General features: G+C 40.7%; 2 protein-coding genes across 2 annotated transcripts in view; both read right to left on the reverse strand.

Moving 5' to 3' along the window:
- Positions 1–777: 777 nt before the first annotated feature.
- Positions 778–3,337, reverse strand: ptrhd1 (peptidyl-tRNA hydrolase domain containing 1). The gene is made up of 2 exons (XM_084000554.1): positions 3,108–3,337; positions 778–1,124 (listed from the first exon to the last, which is right to left on the reverse strand). Exons 1-2 carry the CDS (start codon positions 3,324–3,326, stop codon positions 954–956), a joined length of 390 nt encoding a protein of 129 aa, XP_083856680.1. The 5' UTR covers positions 3,327–3,337; the 3' UTR covers positions 778–953.
- A 2,447-nt stretch (positions 3,338–5,784) lies between these two features.
- fam184ab (family with sequence similarity 184 member Ab) overlaps positions 5,785–24,836 on the reverse strand; it is a gene marked incomplete at both ends in the record, with an annotated part of 179,245 nt that continues 160,193 nt past the window's right edge. The window contains 4 exons of the mRNA XM_084000346.1: positions 5,785–5,893; positions 12,527–12,789; positions 14,429–14,533; positions 16,180–16,297. Of these exons, the coding sequence (XP_083856472.1) occupies positions 5,785–5,893; positions 12,527–12,789; positions 14,429–14,533; positions 16,180–16,297 (595 nt within the window). The remainder of the gene's footprint in view (positions 5,894–12,526; positions 12,790–14,428; positions 14,534–16,179; positions 16,298–24,836) is intronic.

Raw genomic sequence — 24,836 nt, forward strand, 5'->3', positions numbered from 1 at the left:
TTGAACTTGAAGCTAAGGTCTCTCTCATATTATTTCTACACATTGCCCAGTCTGTGCAATAACTGTCTATTAGCTCAAAGGTGTTGTGGTAAAATCCTTGTCTACTACCGACAAATTAACAAACACAAATGTCACGTAGTTCAACAGGAAGTCCACCTGTCCACATGTCACCAATCACAGCATCAGACATCTCTCCCTACACTGATCTGCTCAAAACAACTACTGTAAAAAAAACACAACAGTTCTGTCATTTTACAGAAATAATTAAATTGTTTAACTACTGTTCAACCAAAACCATCCTGAGATAGAGTCTGTTTGAGTTCTGCTCAGATTAAAGTTAGATTTCAATTTGAAATCCTCTATAAAACACAAATCTGCAGCTTCGTATGTTGTAATTTAAACTCTCTAAATCAATAGATAGGATATCATATTCTTGTCGCTCCTTTTCAAAATACAGTGATGCTTCAGTGTGCTACTGTTTAATTGATTAATATTAAATTAATTACAGGTGAAAACTGACACCTGGACTGTTATTTGAGAAATACACTTATTAAAGTGAGTGTATGAATGAAGAGAAAGTGTAAAAAGCACATGTATAAGCACATATATACTTAACTACATTGCACTATAAGACAAACCAGATGTAACCTATTGTGTATATGGGTGAGTTGTGTTAAGGTGCTGTGGGACAACACACCGCCTGTGGAAGTCTGTACCTGCCAACAATCACACATATTATACCATCTTTTTGTAAGATCTGAAAAAAATAAATCGAGATTTTTCACATTTTCTGATTTTAATCTGGTCGATAATTACAGATGTTTTGATCCATGACGTGATGCGATGCACCACGGTTCATTTTGTAAACACATGAAGGTGGAAGCTCCTCCGGCCTCGTTCCTGCCGTCACAACGACAGGGATGATGTACAGTATTTATTTTTTCCAGATGGAGTCATTTGAAGAGTTTGAACTTGCGCAGCAGCGGCTGCACCGTCTCTTTGGGGTACGGCTTCAGAGCCAGACAGGTGGGGACGTTCTCCGGCTGCTCGATCCACAGCTTGTGGGAAACTCCGGCCTGAGTCAGGTTCTCTGAGAGAGCGGAGAGGGCGGCCTCGTCTGGAGCCTGCAGGGGACACAGACAATAACATATAGAGTCAGTCAAAGAGACACTCACCTTTATGAGAGATAAGATAAGATAATCCTTTATTCGTCCCACAGAGGGGAAATTTACAATAGTTATATTTGTACTGCAGATGTTGGTCCAGGATATCGATAGCATTATTATATTTGTGCAACAGCAATAATGGTATTACTTGTTCCAAGTCTTTTTTAAATCTCTCTTTAACTCATATACCCCCAATTATTATTACTTTAGCTCATTTAACTGCATCTTTACATCTTATTTAGATTAATGTGGTAGATATTCTTACTGTAGGTCTAAGTTTTCTGTTGGGTTCCCTACTGTTTACTTGCTGGACCTGGTTTGTTTTCTTTGAATCCTATGTGTTACTGTTTCTTTCTTTCTTTCTTTCTTTCTTTCTTTCTTTCTTTCTTTCTTCTGTAAACTCTTGTTTTTAACTTTGCTATAGAATAGAATAGAATGGAATAGAATAGAACAGAATACAGTAGCCTAAATCTTTGTTGTCTTGTCTTGGAAAGTTGCCTTTGGCTCACCAAAGGAAACAAAACAAAACAGCACCAATAACACTGAAGAACAAAATCTAAAAACCACAACAACAGTACATTGGGTTAAAATAAGTTAAATAGATACAGTTATTGTCATTATCGATATGATTAATATTTATAGCCTATTACTACCACCATCAGAGGGAAATGAAACCCAATTTGAAACCTTACCATTTAAATAATCAATAATCCATCAACACAGATGTGTAACTGTTAGAACATATTTCACCAACCTGTTATAATATGTATTTGTTAATTTTCAATTCGGCTTTAGTTTGACACCGACAATTATCACAGGTTTTTAAAAATGGCTTCATTTGTTTTGATAATATCCACCGGCACGTGTCAGCTGATCAGCTCAACATGCTAACGAGCTGCATAATGATACAAAAACAAGATACACAACTTTATTGATCATGGTTTAACCTATGGGTTTAACCCTTCTGTTGTCCTTCTGGGTCAAATTGACACAATCTGTTCCCTTCCTCCATCCTTCCTTCTTTCCTCAATCCTTTTCCCCTTCCTTCCTCTTTTGATCCAATTGACCTGTTCCCTATCCCTCCATCTTTCTTTCCTTTTCCCTTCCTTCTTTCCCTTCTTCTTCCTTGAACGAATGTTTCTTCCCTCCATCTTTATTTCCTTCCTTTCCCCCTCCCCTCCTTCCTTACTTTCTTCCTTCTTTTTTGACCCAATCTGTTCCCTCCCTCCTTCTATCTTTCCTTCCTTCTTCCCACCTATCTTTCCCTTTGTCCTCCCTTCGTCCTTCCTTCCTTTCTTCCTTGACCCAGGAGGACAACAGAAGGCAAGGCAAGGCAAGGCAATTTTATTTGTATATCCCGTTTTTACAAACAGTTTGTCTCAAAGGGCTTCACATGGCATCGTAACAACATCCTCTGTCCTTAGACCCTCACAGGAAAAACTCCATGGAAAACCCTTTTAACAGGGAAAACCAGGAGAAACCTCAGGGTGAGCAACAGAGGAGGGATCCCTCACCCAGGACGGACAGACGTGCAATAGATGTTGTTACAGAAGAGAAGACAGACAGGGTTAAAACGCACAGTGATGTAGTGAACAGTGAGATGTAGCCTAGTGAAGGGAACTGGGCTGATGCTGGAGTCCACACATACAAAAGGTGCAATTTAGACCCAGAGACTGTGGCAATACTGAGGCAAGATGCAATAGGCTATAGGAGAAAGTGCAATAATTATTTATTACTATAATTATTTATTACTTTGTATGAACCATGAACTTAGTCGTAGGCTACTGTCTGTAAGTGATCTCTGTTGGTTGTGTGTGTGTGAGTATGTGAATGGTGTATGGTTTTAAAATCTGTATGCAGGATGTACAGCATTGATTGTCCAGGACAAGTTTCCCTGTGGGTTTATTTTGATTTGATTTGATTTGATTTGATAGAACTCACCCCCAGCACCACCTTGTGCATGCTGTCCAGCTCGGACAGGTACCGCTGCGTGTCCGAGTCCGCGTAGTGCAGGTGCACGGCGGCGGTGGCGGCGTGGCAGGCCTGAGTGATCACGGCCCCCAGCGGCCACGACAGCTTGTGGACCAGGTCCGACCGGACCACCACGTACTGGACCAGCCGGCTCGGAGCTCCGGCTGCTGCTGCTCCAGAAGCCGCCATGTTTCACCCGCACAGGAACGGAACGGATTCTGGCCCGGGTTTGTTTATGTTCCGGGTCAGACGCTGTGAAGCTGCTGAGGCGTCAGCGCCCTCTGGTGGCTCCGTCCGGAACTACATGGTAGAGATTTTTATTCTGAGATACATACAGTAGCCCAAGTATAATGTTATATACATTTGGAAATACGATTCTTATATTTACACAGATAAGAACAATTAAACAAAACGAGGCCTTTATTTTGAAATGTTCATTCTAGTTGGAATAGATAATGGATACAATTAGACTGTTATCACTAGCCTATATTTTTCTACCTAGACATTGCTTCTATGCCTTTTTTTTTTTGTGTGTGGAAACTTTCACTTTTTCATTTAGGCCTACTAAAAATCACTAGATTATAAAGATATCCAGCCAACAACATGACTGTGTTTGATTTGGCCATTTTTTATCTTGTGTATTCTTCATAGAAATAGTTTAATCAGCATTAAACAAAAGTATTTTCAAGCTCACTTATGTTTTTTTCTTCTTTACAGCGTTATATCATACCTAGATACTAAACCTAACATTTATTTATTACAACTAATGACCTAATGAGATCTGGGCCCATTGACGATAAGTATGGAAGTTTATTAATGTCAAAACCACAGGACAAATCTGAGATGTTATCATTCAAGATTTTAGAGTTTCCAAGGACAGATAACTTTCAAGCGTCTTTGAGCACTTGTAAAAGCGAGTTATAAATACATTTATTATAACTTAAAAATGGTGTGTCATAACATGTATGACCAGATCTGAACATGCTTGGAACTTGTTGTCATTGATGTTGTGTTGGCCTCAGTGTTGGAAGTTTAAATGTTTTTTAACACTTTGTAGAAAAATGTCTGGATACGTCTCAATAGCCTTTCCATTCTCCTAAAACACTGTTGTTATCTTCTTGATACACATTAGTAAACCGGTCTCATATTATCAAATACACTGAGTTTAATAAAGAGTCATTCAAACTTGCTGTGGACTTCACATTGTTTTAACTCTTTCTGCAACAAATTTGCATCCTAATCAATTAAATTGCACATTATTTAGTGATAAATAAAGAGGGGTTTCTGCTATAATTTCTCCAAGCCTATAGCTAAGCTATATCATATGTATACCATATTCTGTTTGAAATATCTGTTTTATATGACCAAAAATCAAATAGCTAGTAGATAATAAACAAATTTAACAAGGAAGGAAAAGGGCAACTAATCAAATCCCCACATTTATGAAGCTTAGAGCTATTACAAATTATATATTTTTGTTGATTATCCAACTAGTCAACTGATTAATTCAGTGGCTATAGCTAAAATAATTATTGTTTCATTCTTGTTGTTTTTTAAAAAAAACTATTCTTTCAAAAAGTTTGAAATATCTAATAAAAAATCACAAGCAAACATGGGTAAATGTCACAATAATTATTTATTAAGCATACACATTATAATATAAATATAAAATATGCTATTTTTGTTTTTAAAATTGGTGAGACATCATTATATCTGTGTTGAGACAGACAACCATACAAACAGGTTTTAATATTCTACCAAAATCTGCTGAAACTTCTATGCAGCTGTAACAAACTTTGCCATGATGGTGCCGTCCTAAAATCAGAGCCTTGTATTCATGGAGCATATCAGAGCAGTGTTAACTGATCTAGGATCAGACATCGTGTAAATGTCACCATAAATGAGGGAGGCAAACTGGTCTTAGATCAGCGCTCCTAGTCTAAGATGCTGTATGCAGTGGGCCCACGTACAGAGAGAGAGAGAGCACAATAACCTACCGTATAGTTCTTTATATATATATTTCTTACTGTTGTCCAACAATGGCAATTAGCAGCATGATAATGCACCACTCATTTTTTTCTAGTTCCAAGAAACTGCAAAAAAAAAAATAATAAGATCAGGAAGTAAAAGAAAAAAACAAACGAACAAAAAAAAGAAACAAACATCGAACAGACTGATGATCATTGTCACTGTTACTAAGAGAGAGAAACTCACAGTCCACAGTGAAACAATCAAGAGATCAATAATCAAGCAATAATCAAATCAGATCAGAGTGATGACGTTTTTTGTTTTTTTTGACAGCCGGGATCGGGGGGTTTTCAATTCAGTTTCCCCTCAGACAACCACAGGAAGTGGATAATCATTACGTTTTCTACCAGAGTTGAAAATGAATGACATCAAGTTCTGTGCGTTTTCTTCGTCTTCAAACCACGAACGACGGCTTCGAGTCGACTGAATCCAAAGTGAATTGATCCCCCGAGAACCCATCAATGACGATAAAGAACAAATAGTTTGAACAATTTTTTTTCTCAGCGTTTTTTTTCCACGTTTATTTCTTTTTATTTTCATTTTATTTCTTTTTTTTTTTTTTTTTAAAGTTTGGTCGACATGCTTGAATCCTTGTGTGTTTTTGCAGGTTTGTGGTCAATCAAAAGGAAAAGTATTGAGCGAACCACTCCTGGCGCTGGGCGTCCGGGGAGTCGATGGTGGTGGTGTTGGAGGTGGTGGTGGAGGTGGGGTCCTTAGTCTCAGGAGGGCTTCAGGGGGCCACCACAACAACAAGGAGGAGAAAAAGAAAAAGAAAAAGAACAACACCAATAGAAACAGAGGAGAGTCAGGGAAGAAACCAAGAAGGCAGAAATACTGTAAATCAATACAACTCTGAGGATTTGTGTGTGTTTGTGCAACTTCAAGAGCAAAAATTGAATGTGATGCACATTATTTTTATTATAAGGCAGAGAATATGTTATTATATTATCTTTCAATCTGTTTTCAATGAAGGTTTCCTTGTTTCTTATACGTTATAAACCGAAGACACTCAACTAATTCAACACATTAACTGCTTGAATGAGTTATTTTTGCTGCACCGACAGATAGGTTCGATTGTTTTTACTTTTGATATTCAATATAATAATGTTTTATATTGATAAATGTTGTATTTTTACGCATAATAACTATCTTTACTGTAGATACTTTGCTGATGACGCTGTATTTTTCCTTTAGTGACTTCTTTTACTATTATTTTACCTTTTACCGGAGTCATTCTTTCTATTGACCTGGCCTTCTCTCTCTTTTAGGTCCTGATTGGTGGAGCCTTGAGCACTTTTATCATCATGTTTATAATCATAAGTCAGCTCAGATGTGTTGGGTTTGTGTTGCATTACATTGTGTTTTGTGTATATGTTCCAACAGGACGTCATCATCTGACTGCAAAACAATCCTAACCCTAATACCTGAACTTGAACCTGACCGTCCGGATGCAGGACTTTTGTCATAAAGACATTTTTTATCCCCTCTGTGTGTGTCTATTTTGTAACTTGAACTTACAAAAGAATGAAGAAATAAAGATATTCACAGTCTCTCATCTACATCAGACCACTTCAATGAGAGTCGATAAAAAACAATTCATGATTAGAATCGGGCTGTAAATACAAAGTCCACTCAGTGCCCTCTGTGTCCACAGGGGGGCAGCAGAGTCACAGCTGTGTCGTGGTTCCACACCATCATCATCATCAACATCATCATCATACCAGTGCTGCTTTACTGGGATAAAACCAGGCCTCAAACTCATTGTCTCTTGTATTTTGTTCATATAGTCAACAATCTGGATTATTTTCACTAATCGAGGACACATCTGATGAGGATGATGATGATGATGATGATGATGATGATGCACATTCCCTGGAAAACAGGGGAGAAATTGAATTATCACAAAGCCACTGACACATATGGACATCTATTGGGGTTGGTAATCCAGCCTTAGGCATTTTTACATGTGCAAACTGTATTAAATAAATGAAAAGTTACTTGTTATTTAATTATTAATTATTATGAGTCAGTGAATTTATAATTTCAAGGCCTTTTTGGAGCTTTCAGCCACTTCTCATGGTCTTCCAGACTGTATAGAGTCTGACCTGGGTGAAATGCACCTGCAGAAGACCATTAGATGTGGGTAAAAGCTCCATAAAAACACAGTTAGCTGGCCTGAAGTCAGTATCTTCTTAGCATGTGGTGTGGAACATGGACACAGCTTTGTATTGGGACTGTTTCTGTGTTATTATGACCAGTGTGTGCGTGTGTGTGTGTGTGTGTGTGTGTGTATGTGTGTGTGTGTGTGTGTGTTTCGTATCCAACATTAATCAGCTGCTGAATGAAAGTAAAAATGTCAATAATCAGTGAATCTGTGTGAAGCCGTTTCCGGGGGGAACGTGTTGTTGTTGTTTCCCAAAGTTTGAACTCATTAAGTTTAAAGTGTGAGCATCTATCAAAACAAACAGCTGCTGGAGACGCTCCTGCTTCTTAATTGGCTACTTCTTAAACAAACACACAAAGACACACACACACACACAGACACACAACCCCGGGGTAATGTCTGAATGTTCTCTGAGCTTCAGGATTTCCTCATTTGTTCAGCCTGATGAATCATGTTTATCATGTTTACACCGAACATGGACAAAACTCACAGTCACACAGAGAGACGCTCTGTTTCTATAACAACACTGTGATGTAAACTGTTGCCCATAAAGTTGGATTCATTTTGTTTTCAGACACATTCCTCGTTTCATTCATATTTATACACATCATTAATCACCTTTGACCAGGTGCAGTGAGACATACTGAGTCCCAGTTGCCAGTTTTGAGAAGATATGAACTTATATATAATTTAAGAATAAATCACATTGTCACAATAATGTCATGACAAGAGGTAAAAAATATTTTATTCCAACTTTAAGGGCAACTTCACACACACCACACTGTGGCCTTTATTTACTGTTACATAATAACAAGTAGTGCTTAAATGTAGTTTAAATGAATGACGTTCATGATTTATATCAAACTGTATCTGTAAGAACATCTATGGGGATTCATGCTAACACATACAATATAACACAAAATATGTGTAAGTAATGTAATGTATGAGTATACAACACTGTGCTGAGTTATTGTCCTGTGTAAATAAAGTTATTCAATGTGAAAAGAGAGTTTGCTATTTAAGCTGTTTTCTGCAGCAATATTTATTTCTTAATTTGAGGGGAGGAGCCACATATGTTATGAATATATTTGATATTTGATCTACACTGAGGATTTTACACTATGGTCACAATAACATTTCATTTTTTCTTTTAACTTTTATTGGTTTCTATTAGTGCAACATTGTAATAGCTATGTTTTGGGAACAATATCCAAAATATATATTATAATAATAATCTAGTACAATCTAATCTAAATAAAGGAGGATCTGATGAGCTGATGATTAAACCACGACCTTTTGACCTTCCACCAGACTGTGATCACCATGATTCACTACAAACTAAAAGTATCTGTATGTAATTGATCTGATTCACTGGAAAACAGATTTATTTTTACCCATTCTATCTAAACCGTAGAGACCACGTCGGTCCTCATCAGCAGCTCCTCTCCTTCTCCTTCTCCTCTGTGTGTTGACTCAACTCCCATCAGACCTAATGACTCCGGTATACGAAGTGAAACGAGCCTCGTCGTTAACGTCGGCAGCTCGTGGGCACGGAGATCTGCAGCCAGATATGATTCTAATAGTCTAATTAATTTGGATAAGATTTCGTCAGCTGAAGGAAAACTGTTAAAGCGATGACGACGACTTCTTGTTCTTGTTTTTTTTTTTGAATGGGTTAAGATTCACAAATTGCTGCGGGCGGGGAGCAGGTCAGTGTCGGGTTAGAGCAGCGATCAGTCGACGAGGAGGTTTAGTGGAGAACAAAGAGAGAGAGAGAGCGAGAGTCATTTAATACAGTCTGAAAACATTTCAAAGCAGATCTGTAATATCTGACCTCATACTGTCACTGCTCGCCTCTCGCTTTGTGTGTGTGTCTGTGTGTAGCTCTGCATTCCTGCCAATAGCAATGAGTGTGTTTTTGCTTCTTCGGAAAAGCAAGGATCACCTTTAAAGGGATAGTTCAACATTTTGGCAAATTGGCCCATTGCCATAATCCCTATAGTCACAGCAGTAGGTTTGTTACCTTTAATTGTCAGTGCAAGATGTTTTTAGAGCGGCGGAGCAGAGCCGTGATCTGCTCAGAGCTACGCTACGGAGGCTCATGGGATTTCTTGGTTTCCCTCATCAAACTCATCAAATACACAATCCAACAACTCCAAAACGCTCTGGTGGACAAGTTGTGACCTGCACATACGAGACAGAGTTGTTTTAGAGGTAAACACAGAGACTGCTTGATGGTAAACTGTCCCTGAACGCAACGTGCATCAGCGGTTTTGCATGAATTTGCCTCTAAAACAACTCTGTCTCATAACGTTCTGTTATTATCTCATAGCGTGGTGAATGTGCAGGTCACAACTTGTCCACCAGAGCGTTTTGGAGTTGTTGGATTGTGTATTTGATGAGTTTGATGAGGGAAACCAAGAAATCCCATTAGCCTCCGTAGCGTAGCTCTGAGCAGCTCACGACTCTGCTCCGCCGTTCTAAAAACAGCTTGCACCGACAATTAAAGGTAACAAACCTACTGCTATGACTATAGGGATTATGGCAATGGGCCAATTTGCCAAAATGTTAAACTATACCTTTATGAGCATTTGTGTGTGTGTTTATGTGATGTGGTGTTTGTGTGTGTGTGTGTGGCTCCTGTTATAAAGTTTCATCCCAAGCTTTTGCAAAGCAGCCATCCCATAATATCTCATGAGTCTTCTTTGCATAAAACATGCAGCAGGACATGCTCTCACATACATGTTTGTTATTAACTGACCAGCGTCGGTTCGGTTCACACACCACAGCACAGCAACGCTTTTATTGCACCACAGAGTGAAGCTTTTCAAAATAAGACACCAGCACCACCACCACCACACACAGAGAGACCGTCCATCATCATCATAGCAAAAGACAATATCTACTTCATTAGAGACGTCACATGACAAAGAGTGTTTATTCACTTTGGCACAAAAATAAATCGACACAACAACCCCTCACACATCTGGAGTTGAGGAGGTAAAAGTGCAGCGTGTGCAACAACATGCTGAGATTCAGATGAAGATGAGGATGAAGGATTAAAAGAACAAAAAACAAAAGAAAGGATAACACAATGCAACGACAACAACAGCAACAAAAAAAAGGTACAAACAACAAAATGTTGTAGTAACTTCCTGCATGCACGAGATGTCGACATGTTCAGACTTGACGGACGGACGCACAAGGTGTGGAGAGGAGGGGTGGAGGTAAAGAAATAAAAACATGCCCCCTTTTGCATTCCCAGGCCATTCTGTAAAGCTTCAGTCACATCAGGAGCTCGTGTTTCTGGTGTTTCATGTTGTTGCTGGTATTTTTTTTATTATAAAGAGCTGTGGAGCTGCTGGCGTCTCACGCTGTGACCTTTAACCTCTGACCTCTGAGGATCAGTCGCTGCTGCTGCTGCTGCCGTCGACCTGTGTGATGTCACCGACCGTTCGCTAAGCCCCGCCTCCCCCTCCAGCTGTTTGTGCAGCTGCAGCTTTGACATCGTGAGCAGGTGCAGCCGACCTGTCACACAGGGGTTCGGTACGAGTGTCATGGACCCTCGTTGTTTAAGATGTGGTTAAGGACTTGGCCAGGGTTTAGTAAGTGTGGTTTAATGGTATAGTTCAACATTTTGGCAAATTGGCCCATTGCCATAATCCCTATAGTTTTAGCAGTAGGTTCGTTACCTATAATTGTCGGTGCAAGCTATTTTTAGAATGGCAGAGCAGAGCCGCGAGTTGTGAATCGGAGTTGTTTTTTCAAGGTAAACACAGAGACTGCTTGCTGAAAAACTGCCCACTATACGGGAACCCTTTGCATGAATTTACCTCTAGAACAACTCTGTCTGGTAATGTTCTGTTATTATCTCATAGCGTGGTGAATGTGCAGGTCACAACTTGTTGGATTATGTATTTGATGAGTTTGATGAGGGAAACCAAGAAATCCCATGAGCCCCCGTAGCGTAGCTCTGAGCAGCTCACGGCTCTGCTCCGCCGTTCTAAAAATATCTTGCACCGACAATTAAAGGTAACGATCCTACTGCTATGACTAAAGGGATTATGGCAATGGGCCAATTTGCCAAAGTGTTGAACTATCCCTTTAAGAAAAGATCCCAGATTGGGTTTAAATAAGTGGATTTCTCCACATCATTTTAGTGCAAATATTATTATGATAATTAAAGAACAAACTTCAAATTGTTCTCAAACAGTTGTTTGCTCTTATAAAAACACTGCAAACAACCAGCACCTCCACTGTGCTGTACAGTAATACTACATCTACTGTAATAAACACTTTTTTATTTTCAATTTTAATGTGTTTTGTTATTTTTTTGTTCATTTTTTATAACTGTTCATTGGCATTTCTATGTTTTATTTTACAAAAGTGCTTTGTTGTTTCAAAAAGTACAATACAAATAAAGTATCTATTGCCATTATCATTATTATTACTATGTAACAGCTGGCCTCAGATGTTACTGTAGTGTTTAACTCCACTAGGGTTTGAGTTCAGTTCGTCCTCTTGCTACCCTGAGGTTTTTTTTTACATTAAAAGTGAAACATACGGTTTGAAAATATAAACGACAAAACATAAATCTCACCTCTGACCTGTTTTTGTCAAAGCATGAGAAGCTGATTAAAGCTCAGCTGCTACAGAGAGACAGTCTAACTCTCTCGTCTTATTTCCTTCATTAGTTTTATTGGTGAATTCAGTCATTTCAGGTGGAAATGAGAATCCACGGAGCTGCGACCTCTGAGTATCGATCCTGAGCCATAAAACAGCGTGAACGTCGGTCGACCTGTCGGTGGGAGTTGGGTGTTTGGTGAACGGTCGGTTTCGACACTTTAGCTCATTTGGAGGTTTTTTTTTAATGTTCCCCTCTGCAGCTCTGCAGTGATGACAATGACTTCATGCTCCTGATGGTTTGTGACGGGGCCGACATGGCAGGAGGCGGCGAAAATGTCAAACATCAGTTATTATTGTTGGTGTCTACAGATCCAGAAGCAACAGAGTTCTGGTGTTTTTTATTATAATTTATTATTATAAATGTATAAATTCAGCTTCTACGATAAAATCACAGTTTCGACTCATTAAGTCGACGTCGTTAAAGTGCTTTAACCTCTTTGCTCCACAGGGTTTTTATTACTAACTGACCAGAGGCCTGTGATTGGATTGGATGGGTGATGGAAGGTCTCACCTCATGAATTTCTTGGGTTCGGTGGGAGGGGTCGGCGGGGGAAGAGGTTTGTTGGAGTTGAGCTCAAGGTGGTGGAGGGGGGAGTTGGGGATGGGCTCTAGGCGGCTGGGCTGGGTTGGGGGCGGGGGTGGGGGCTGTGGGAGCTGCTGCTGCCCACTTCCTGTGCCCGCCACGCCCACGCCCATACCTGCTGCCTCCAGAGCCCTGAGATTAGGAGAGCTGCTGAATCTGCTGGCTGCTGTTTTCTCATTCTTTTTCTTTTGCTACACAGAAAACAAAAAGAAAAAGGACGGGCACGAGGGTCAAAAAGGGAAGTTTAAAAGGAAAAATAATAATAATAATAAAAGATTAGAAGAAATGGAGGTAAAAAAAAAAGGAAAAGAAAAGGGCAAATGGAGTAGAGGGAGAGCTCTAGAGGTCGTAACAGTCCAGCCGGTGAGAGACAGGAAAAGAGCAGCGTGCTAAACTTGATCATATTGAAAATGCTGATCGAAGCAGAGTGAGTGGATCGGTCTGAGGACCGGCATCACTCAGGCTCAGCCTTAAAGCACCAGTCGCTCTGAGCAGAATGGAGATTCAGATGAGAAGAGATGTGTCAAAGCAGGAAACATCTCACACTAACAAATGGCTTGGAAAGCAAAGGAAAGAGTCAGGAGGAGAGGAAGGAAGGAAGGAAGGGATTAAGGAAGGAAGGAAGGAAGGTGGGGGGGAAAGAGCCACTCGCACGGAAATATACACACATGGGTGAAACAAAACACACGGCACATGTACAGATATGTTGGAGAACATACATGTAACAGCAACGACAGATAAACTGGAGGTCGTAGAGCCCATAGAGAGATGGTGTGGACAGTTATATATAGTGAACATGCAAAGTGATGAACATCCAGCTCTCAGACACACAGTGAAGAGTGACATCGTCATGTTGTCCAGGTTCACTGGAGCTTTAAAGGCCCTGATTGGTTTTCATTTCAATCAATCAGCTTCTTACTCTTGAGAGATGACATCCATCCGCACATGATGAGACTAGTTTCTCACAACTGTTGATTTAAAATGAGAAATTTCTCTTGTTTTTCTCCTATTTTTTTTCTCACTGCTACAAAGTGGGCGTGGCTCAGTTGGTACAATGTGAAAACATGTCACATATTCTACGGCTCAATCATGATTCAGCAACATTTTAACTGAAATCTGATCAAAATACGCTCACATAGTCCCAATAAAGCAAATTCACTGCATTGAAATATCAATCAGTATTGTATGTTTTGTTTAAAATGTGACTAATTCTTGTAATTTACTAATAAATATTTCATTTTATAGAGTAAGGCTGATTTTATACCAAGTTTTCAGGGACTTTAAAGCAAGGAAAACTACAAATCTCTGTGTTTGTGTTGTGTAAAATTCATCTGATTTTCAAAGCTAGTGCCACAGTATTAGAAATGTGTTTGATTTGATGTGTCTGTGTTTCACCAAATCATTAAAGTAAATACAGAGTTCAGTGTTACAGTAAGTTACGATGGCGCGTTGAACTTCAGGTAAACTGTGACACCTTTACTTGTTTTAACTGCTGCAAACAAATGAAACCTTCCTCCACCTCTGATGTTGTCATCTAACAAAACAAAAGAATAAATGTGTTAAAAATAAACTAAATGTTCTATTTGTAAATCAGCAGCTTTTTGTGTAATAAACCGGGGTGTCAGCTTTGGTGGAGATTTAGGTTCACGGCCTCATTTGTTCAACAGCAGTTAGAGCAACACTGTGACAGCGGTTGTGGTTGAACTCCTTCAGTGCTGATTGATCAACCAGCACTGATCGTATGAGATGGGATGGAGTGGATATCATCTTTGCTGGTCGTGGCGCGCCCCTGTGTGTGGTGTAGCTACTGTACAGGACATCTGGACCTACCTTGATGAGCGGGTTGATGACTCCTACGTTGGGACTGGCGTTGAACACTTTGTTGAAGTTTGTCTCCCTGTTGACGAGCTCCAGCTGGTAGAACTTCTTGTCGTCCTGGAGGAGGAAGGAACAAATCATGTCAGGCTCGACAGCTAAAGAGGCTGTGGGCGACTCCAGAGACTCAAATCACACATTTAATGAGATTGTTTTTAGTTTTTAGAGTCGCGCCGCACACACTTTGCTGCTGCAGTTTTATGTCATCGCTTCAAAAATATCCATTTCAACCATGATAACTGTCCCTTTTGCAAGTTCACTCGAGTGTTTTCTCTCTTTAACCTCCAAACAACAACAGGCTGCGGGTCTCAGACACAGGCTCACAGCTCAGAAACCTCAATGGCAACGGCAATGGCACTGCACCGTGACAAATGTAAGCTGATTTATAAAGTCACCTTTACAGCGTGATTAGAGCAGTGACGCTGCAGCAGCCTCGTGTTATTGTCGCCTGTGTCCCTGACAAACCCAATGAAAATCACGGTGTTAATGAGCTGTAGCACATTGGATCTTAAACTGTCGGAAAGACAGAGGAGTGCGGCTGGGAGACGGTGGAATAGTCTTTAAATAAAGATTTATCTAAGTTACTCTCTCGAGACCAAAGCCCTGAACACCACATGAAAATACATTTTGTTTATTTTGGGTTTATAGAAGTTCAACTTTAGAAAGAGAGTACTGGGCTGTTGGAGATAACTGTATTGTTTATTAGGCAATACATTTAAAAATTGTTTAGTCATTACATGTGTTGCCTTGATGTCTTTTCTGTTATGATTAAGTAAACAGCTTTATCAAGAGTGGAGTTCCTCAGGGCAGCGTCCTGGATCCTCTCTCATTCTGATTAGCATCTTTTCTTTAGGTTAGAATTTAAAATGCATGACACTGCACAACTAAATATCAAACTTTCAAGATATTGCTAGTAAAATTGTGATTTTCCCACCAATTACGTGTCAATAAACCTTTTGATACAAACTCTTTAAGAAATCTATTCCTGTCCTCTGTGGACCTGGATGCTGGGCGACGGTGGAATAGTCTTTAAATAAAGATTTATCTAAGTTACTCTCTCGAGACCAAAGCCCTGAACGCCACATGAAAATACATTTAGTTTATTTTGGGTTTATAACAGTTCAACTTTAGAAAGAGAGTACTGGATTGTTGGAGATAACTGTATTGTTTATTAGGCTATACAATTAAAAATTGTTCAGTCATAACATGTGTTGCCTTGATGTCTTTTCTTAGATGTTATGATTAAGTAAACAGCTTTATCAAAAGTGGAGTTCCTCAGGGAAACGTCCTGGATCCTCTCTTATTCTGATTAGCATCTTTTCTTTAGGTTAGAATTTAAAATGCATGACACTGTACAACTAAATATCAAACTTCCAAGGTATTGCTAGTAAAAATTAAATTTTCCCACCAATTATGTGTCAATAAACCTTTTGAAATGAACTCTGGGTGACATTTAAGATTTAAGAAATCTATTCCTGTCCTCTGTGGACCGGGATACTTCGGTCTCTTTGCATTTTCACATCAGTAATTCTCAGTAAATTGTTAAAAAGGAGCCTCAGTTGGGGAAACACACTCTTATCTTTGCTTCTACTGGATTCAAAACACAACAATAACTTACATCTGCTTAATTTTAGAGATGGAGAGTTTTCCTTTTCACCCTTGATACTGTTGTATCGTCTCTCTCTACCTCATCAGCAGCGACCTACCACCAGTTTCTTGACTAGAGACTCTCTCTCAGACACCATGTCCTTCAGCTCGGCGATGACCTGCAGATCTTCAGGACGACTTTCCCTGTTCCTGAACTTGTCCTCTGTTCCTTCGAGCCTGAGTGAGGAGACACAAACGACAAAAAGAGCGTAAATATTTTTGCACAAAGAATCCACAAGGAAAAGTAAGACGTCTTCTCGGACCTCTGTGCCACATGTATAGAAATATGAATACAGTATATAGATAGACACATAAAGGGTATTACTCAAACTCATTAGTTGTTGCACTTTATAGTGTGAGTTTAACTGGATGTAAGCTTGAGTGAGTTATGAGAAACAAATACCAGTGCGGGGGCCTAAAGGGATGAGCGATTCACAGGCTTTTCTGTTTTCATTAGCTTGTGATCAATAAAACAGTGATTGTCTCTGTTGCCTTTACTCCTTTTTCTCTCCTCATTACAAAAAAACTACTTTGCTCCTGTGAGTTATGGGAACTTTCAAAAAAACAGGTTATAATGGATTTTTTTTCTTTGTTATTCTCCTGGCTGGCTTTGAGGAAAAAAAACAAAAAACAAAAAAACTAAAAACCTCTGAGTCATTTCACATCCGGTGACATTTTCCCTAATGCAACATATGCTAAAGATCGCTGAGCAGGATGAAATACTCATCAAGCGAAAAGCAACCAATCATAAATGACGCGGTTGCGGGTAAATGGCTGGTGAAATCTCATTTTTTTGTGAAGTTGTGATGAAATGGAACAAAAAGCCTTTGAAAGCCTCAATTCTGGCGACAGCAGGATGCGCTCCGATGATTGGAAAAGTTTCTTCTCTGACTCAGAAATGTGTCTTTTAAATGTTACTCTTACACAAGCTGCTGCTCCCTGCTTTATATTCTGTATATTTGCTTTGTCCTTTATAATTACATTCACTAATTTATATTAAATAAGACCAAAAAATGCATAAAAAAAAGAAAACCATCTGGTGCCAGTGAGCTAAGCAGCCGTCCAACACTTCCTCCACCACCGCACCACAAACCACTGAAGACTTTCTTTGTGACATTTATGCCACAGCATGAAATCACAGTTTCTTAAAGGCCGAGCACCAGAGCAGCTTGTCTTCCTGATAAACCGAGGACTGCTCGGTGGCGGCCGCTGCTGCTGCTGCCGCTGCTGCACGGGGGCGAAGCAGCCTCTGGAGCTCTGCTCGGTGATACTGATACATACTGATCTGCAGTTTCATCAGATACTCTGTCTGCTGCTCTGCTGGTCCCTCTGTGCGCTGCTGATAGCCGATTCATCGTGTTCCTCCTGCTTGTCAAACATTTTCTGCAACTCAAGCATCAGAGTCTCTTCAGCTGCCCGGCCGGTGCTCGGTGTTTGACTTAAACTGACTGATGTATGTATAAGAAAGAGGAGGGGAAACATTTGGGCAGCTGCTCTTGAATCTACAGTATATGTACAATGATGATTTAACCGCTTACTGTAAAGCTGAATTAACTACTGTTTTTAGGCTGCTCAGTCAATCTCACTATTTTACAAGAAACTATTGTTTTATGACAAAGAGAGTTGAACATGTTCGCTTCAGATACGGAGGCTACACTTTACTCTAAAGTGCCAGTTTATCTACAGTGCACTGAGCTAAAGCTAATACAACAATGCTGCTTAAAGGATTAAATATCATTTATCATTTGCAGCTGTAACAGAAAGGCTAAATAAAGAGACAAGAACACCTCTCTGTAAACTACTGTCTGGATTTATTTGCTGGTTAACTGCAGTATTAGACTGCTGTAGTTGGAGTGTGTGTGATGTGATAAGCATAATTTATAACTTAACTTATAATTGTGGCCACGTTGGGGAACAGGAAAAGCTGTAAATGCGTCAGTGACTTTTTATCACCTCGTAAGGTTTTGGCAACAGTTGTTCATTTACATACTGATCAACTTTAGTCAAGTTATTATGACCTTAAACCTTCTGTCTGTAAAACGTCCAGCAGAGACGTGAGCTAACGATACAGAGACACGCGTTTCAGCCGTTAAGACCTCTGCTGACGGCTGCTGCTTCCTCCTGCAGCTGTAAAAGCTTCTCATTATATTTGAGAGAACAAGATTTGAGTTAAGATGTGTTGCATGAGTGTTTTTTTTTTCTTTTTCCCCCACATCACACAGTTAAGTGTCTGTAAGTAACCTGCTGTTTAATCTAATTGTCCTGAACAGTCACTTTGGAAAAGAAAGAGCTCTTCAGAAACTCTTCTGAGGTCGACATCATAAAATATCTGAGGGTTTTATTCTGCCTAAAGTGGAATACATCATTCCAGTGGTTATATATACATATATATAGATATATATGTGTGTGTGTGTCAGACTTGGAGACCTCTGTGTAGCTGGTTGAGCTGAATCTCCTTCGGGGGCCGGGGCTGAAGCCAAATACTTATATTTAACGGCCGACTGCACCGAGCTCCCTCCACTAAGCAGGAAGTCCCCGTGTCAGTGACACATGAAAGACAAGCGAGGCCTGGGTGACCCGGGGGCGTCCAGCATGTTGGAGGACAGAGATGTAGCTACCTGCTGCTGCACCGCTTGATTTACAAACCATCAAACTACACATCTGCAGCCGAGGCACCTGAGTCCAGGCTGATAAGACGCCGGTCGGACGCCGCTGCTCCGTGTGTCGCCACTACAGCTGCAACAACGTGTTATTAAAGTGTTTTTTTTTTTAGTTTTTTAAGGGACGAGTTGATTTTATTTTGGGGTGAAGGTGGTGTCTCTGATAAGATGACGACCTTGAGCCTCAGAGTTCGACTCCACGGCGACTAAAAACATAAAATAAAAGTGACAGTGACTGATGGTGGGGAGAAAGAGTTGGGTGAGTTTGTCTTTTATCTTCACGACCTTCTGGTGGAACTGCTGCTGTGACCGGCTGGATGACATTTGTGTCGGTTGCAAAAAAAGAAAAAACGACTCTACTTCCTCCACTCATCATATTTAATACTAATTCAGACATGATTTCACCAACCTCACCATTATTTAAAGGGATAGTTCAACATTTTGGCAAATTGGCCCATTGCCATAATCTCTATAGTCTTAGCAGTAGGTCCGTTACCTTTATTTGTCGGTGCAAGCTATTTTTAGGACGGCGGAGCAGAGCCGGGAGCTGCTCAGAGCTACGCTACGGAGGCTAATGGGATTTCTTGGTTTCCCTCATCAAACTCATCAAATACACAATCCAACAACTCCAAAACGCTCTGGTGGACAAGTTGTGACCTGCACATTCACCACGCTATGAGATAATAACAGAACGTTACCAGACAGAGTTGTTTTAGAGGCAAACGCAGAGACTGCTTGATGAAAAACTGCCCCTGAGGGGAACGCGCATCAGCAGTTTTGCACAAATTTACCTCTAAAGTAACTCTGTCTTGTAACGTTCTGTTATTATCTCATATCTAAAACAATGGGCCAATTTGCCAAAATGTTGAACTATCCCTTTAAAGACAATAAACAACCATCAGATATATGAACATTTAAACCAGGCCTGCAGCAGCTACAATATTATTTTCATTATTGATTGATTTCTAAAAGTAATTAATTGACTGTTTCTATCAAAATGTCGCAGTTTGAACCTCCCTCTCCAGTTTCCCTTCGATTGAACGGCCTCCTCGTAATTATAATCGACTCTTCGGTGTCAAAAATACAATAAATAATGAGGCAAGTGAACGAGGAGCTGGAAACTGTTTCCTTTCTCACAACAGAAAACTAATTGTAAAGGAAATATTGGTGAAAGACAAAAACAAGAGGATTATGAGATTGTTACGTAGCGTAAAAACAACAACACACGACCACCTGTCTGTTTGTTGTGTTGTGTTGTGTTGTGTTATCTCCACCTGACAGACACATGAGCTCCGTGTTTCATCCTCACGACGAATATTCATCCTCATTCATTTATGATAATCAAACCAGAAGTTACAAACGCGGTCGGTCGTGTTTCCAGTGTCCACAGAGTCTTGTTTTAAGCTCGCAGATGTTTTTTTTCCTCCGGTGGGGATGGATTTAACCGAATCCAAAAAAAAGGCAAAGCACCGTTGCTATGGTTACCTGCAGGTTTAATACACAGATTTGACGGCTTGTTGATTAATAAGCGTCGGCTGTAATTATAGTTTCAGCTGTGTGGTCCACATGTTGGATTTCTTTTTTTTTTTTTTTGCTGCTGATGTGGCTGCAGATTGCAAACTCTGGTTGCCGCGACAGCCAAAAAGACAAAAACTTCTTCTCTAAACCCCCCCTTGAGGTCCAGCAGGACAAGATATTTAATTATTCATGAGGCGTGAACAGTGAGGAGATCTCAGTGGCTGCTCAGAGGGAGGAGGGGGGGGGGCAAGGCCGTCGTCACCACGGTGATTAATGAGGCAGAGAGAGAGACAGATCTGTGTTGTAGTTGGTTAATTAGGTGAGAGGATCATCTCTGGAGAAAACACTCCTGTAGCGAGGAAACGACCAGAAAGTCAATTAATAGAGAATTTATCACAACTGACTGTTGACTTCATTATATTACATTATATTGTATTACATTACATTGTATTGCAGTGTATGCATGTTAACTTTGTTGGTTCCAGTCTTTTCTGGTTTAGTTTTGCCTTTATGTATGTTTATGTGTTTGTTTTTTATATTGTATATTGCTGGGTAGCTTAATTTGGCATGTAGGCAAGTATGTATGTATGCATTAATATACGCATGATCCTTCTGCCTGTGCCTTCAGTCACTACCTTGTTGATAATGTTTGTATCTATTATGTGATATGACTGAATAAAGAATTTCATCATCATCATATTACAGTACATTACATCACATCACATGACTACTTCACGGTCATTTCTATACTGAGTGAAGATGCTTTAATGCTTTTCTGTTTAAAGTGTCTGTGTCAAGTCAAAGCTGAATGATAATACTTTGATGACGACTTGATTTTACATTTATATTTGTCTATTTCAATCACTAGTTGGGCCTTAATCATGTTGGTACACAGACTTATTTTGAGGTTTAGTTGAGGTTTGATGTCTAGATTTAAACTATTTTAAACTAAACTTTAAAAAATTGTAGCTACATCTACTACTACATCTCTGCCAAGCCCAAACCCTGGATTCCTTTAAATCCCTGTTGAAGAGGCACCTGTTCTCTCGGGCCTTCGCCTGCTAGTTTGTTGTCTTGTCTTGTGATATTGTTAAGCGTCCTTGGGTGTCTTGAAAGGTGCTATATAAATCGAAATTATTATTATTATTATTATTATTATTAGCTCATCCTGGAGGAAGTGCTTTGAATTAAACTTTAACATCCACTTACTGATGTTAATCTCCCACCTGTTGATGAATACCATGAGTTATGACTGAAAGCTCTGGAGAATTTTAAGCTAGTAAGTGGACTGTTCATGTTGCATCAGTCCACATGAAAAATTAAAGTTGGAGATGAACCTGGGCTTTGAAACAGAGGAGATATCAGGAGGATTTTAATAAAATATCTTTTTTTAATTAAGCAATATCACACGAGAGGGAGTGTTGTTGTACTGTATATCAGCACGGGTGTGATTCGGTCGTAGGCACGAGGCCGCAGTTTAGGCTGAGAATTATCGCCAATTAGACGGACCAGGTCAGATCCGGGTTTTCATTTTCAGGCCCGTTTATAACTGTAGCAGCAGCAGAGAGATGGGGCAGCTCCTGTATGGGAAGCGATCCGGTCGTTTTGGCTAATGCTGCGTTCCAGGCAGGCTTTTGAAACCGTAAATTACAGCTTCAAGTCACAACTCACGACTTTGTAGCGTTCCAGGCAACCAACTCGTGTTTTTCCGACCTGTTTTACCTGTGAAAGTCACTATAACGGCCCCGTGAACTCGTACCAGATCGAACTGGTACGACTTCACAGGTCGGAAAAACACGAGTTACGGGTTGCCTTGAACGCACCATAACAGTCCTCGTCCCTACGTCACCACATTCATGCGCATCCCTTGGCTGCACACACAGCCCTGCATGCCGTTCTCTCTCCTCATTGGTTATAAACTGTAGGATACGAGAAAAGTTTTCTCCTAGGCTCAGAGCAGAGCAGAGTGACTGACAGACCCGTGTTTCGGTCCAAACACTCTATGTAAGTGATTGCTGTCGGAAGATATAACTATTTAAGACTTATATTAACACAAATATATCGCTTACTTCTGATTTAGCTCCTGTCCAGCTGAACAGTGGAGTGATCTGTAAAAAGTCCCAGTGCTGTTACACTAAATATCAGCACTATGGAATGTCTCTTGTCCAATCAAATTACTCGGTCGGAACCAGTCGGAACTAACTGTTGTATAATGAACAGTAAACATGATTTATTATCGACCTGGTGTGATACTGAATCTGACGTTATGTTATAATGAGACATTTTATCTTTATCCTGTGACGTCCAGCAGGTGGCGCTTCGCTCCCAGCTGACTCCGACTGAAAGGAGGTCAGCTCTGAGGAGGAAGCTGGTTCTCTGCACGTCCCCATGGCTTTCCTCTCTATACGTCATCCTGTCGTCTCTCACACTCTGGAGGTTTTGGGTGTTTCGTCCCTGAAGCTTCGTCGTCATCATCATCATCATCACCACCACCACCACCAGCAGCAGCAGAAGAAAAACCACCTTTCAGCTCAGTTCTGTTTCTCCTGCTTCCTCCTCCATCTTCTTCTTCCTCTTCTCCTCCTCCTCTTCTCTCTGTCATATACACTCATCTCTTTCTCTTTAGTTGTAACCGACCCATCCGCTGCATCCCCCCTTCTGCTTTCTCTTTAATCTTTCAGGAGATGCACTCATCTGTTGAAACTCAACACACACACACACATACTTCCTGCATCTGCTTCATCTGCCCAAAAAACCTTCCCTGACCTCCTCCTCTCCTCCTCCTCCTCCGTGTCCTCGCAGCGTGTCATCGTTGATATTAATCTTCTGCTTTATCTCCGCTGATAAAAGATGCATTTCCTCCCTCTAATTAGATTCTGGGCGCCCTGTATCATTAGTCGCCATGTGAAATGTCTTTGATCCACATTTCAATGAATCTATACATTTTTTTTTTACTTTGATCTCTGTTAACTTCTCTCCAGCTGAGGAAGCTCTAGGTTACATTTGTTTCTGTGGTGCTGCTGCTGCTGCTGTGTGTTGTCGGGTGCAGCAGGACGAGGCCCGAGCTCTGTGATGTATAATTCATCCCATTTGAATGTATTAAAGCTGCAGGAGTCCAGGGCAGCCGAGGTGGGGTTGGACCTCCGGTTTCCTGTGTTGTGATCCTGGATCTCTGTCCGACTTGACCTCTGCTCAGCGTCCTCACAGCACGCCATCGCCCAGCCGAGTCTTCTGCACTGATTTACCTCCGCTAGTTATACACTTAGGGAACAAATGTAACTTTTGGAGCAGAGACTGTAAAGTTATGTAATATCTCTGCACCTCCACCTCCTGGACGGCTGCTTCTGTGCTGGAGGAAGAGACGCTGCAGGAGGAAGCATCTTCAGGTCTCATCCAGGAGAGATGATGATATGTAGAAGATGAAGGTAAACTGGATTAAAGGACCTGAGCCTGAAGGCGAAGCTGTTGATCTACCAGTCGATCTTTGTTCGTTTCAACCCCCAACGTTATGATCAAATGCAGATTAAGAATCATTTTGGCGAGTGTTAATAAAAACTTACGAGCCAGTTTGGCCGGTGATGCATGAGGCAATCATGTCGGTCAGAGCCGCTCTACTGTTCTTGGTAATTTGCCCCCCTCGGGCAGTACTTACTACATTTCCCATGAACACTGCTGTTATGCTACGTGATGACGTATCAGATGCCCATTGGCTGCATGCAGGCCGGTATTTGATGCTACAGCAGAGAAGCAGGAGTCTCCAACACCTTTTTCCCAGCAGCTCGCCAAAGGATTAATGAATCATACATCAATTTGAAAACTTGTTTGGTCACTCGGGAAACTTTGGTTTCCCATGCAAGCGTGTGTGCGTGCATGGGGCCTTTCAGATGTAACGTGTAGATGCGCGTCATGCTCGCTCACAACCAAAGCGAAGCCGTATACCAGATGTAGAATATGTATCATAGAAGAGAGACGCACATTTCAAGACCACTGACTTGTATCATCAGAACAGACATGTCGTGTCCTTTCATATTCCATAGAGGAGGGACAATACCTGAAAGTAATAATTTAAGTCTTCAGTATGATAGAGGCTAAACTACTATTTGTGGGAAACACAGTTTTGATTGGCTGGTGATCAAAAATGTTAATTTATAACCCTGGTTATGATCATGAGCTGCTGGGAGTGACACAAAGAGTGAGATCGTAGATGCAAACTGCAGAAATGAACGTCCTCTGGGTTCGGCCTTCAGAGACGGGATGAGCAGCTCAGGATAAATAAAGCTGCTGCTCCTTCATGTCGAAATGAGCCAGTTGAGGGCGAAGTGATAAGGATGAAGGGTGAAGAAGACGAAGCCTCTTGGGCGTCTCCTCTGGGTGTGTTCAACTGGGATGAGGCCCAGACCCAGAGCTCACTGGATTATACATCCCATTGGCCGGGGTTACGCCTTGGGCCCCCCCCCCCCAGGAGGAGGAGGAGGAGGAGGAGGAGGAGGAGTGTTGGTAGGGTGCTACAGAAACTTCCACCACGGATATGTGTAAGT

Source organism: Trachurus trachurus, assembly GCF_905171665.1.
Source record: "Trachurus trachurus genome assembly, chromosome: 24".
NCBI classification, from domain to species: domain Eukaryota; kingdom Metazoa; phylum Chordata; class Actinopteri; order Carangiformes; family Carangidae; genus Trachurus; species Trachurus trachurus.

Coding starts and splice junctions, on each gene's coding strand:
- ptrhd1 (XM_084000554.1), bottom strand. CDS start 3,326: ATGGCGGCTTCTGGAGCAGCAGCAGCCGGAGCTCCGAGCCGGCTGGTC. Junction 1,125..3,107: donor TGCACAAGGTGGTGCTGGGG/GTGAGTTCTATC, acceptor TGTCCCCTGCAG/GCTCCAGACGAGGCCGCCCT.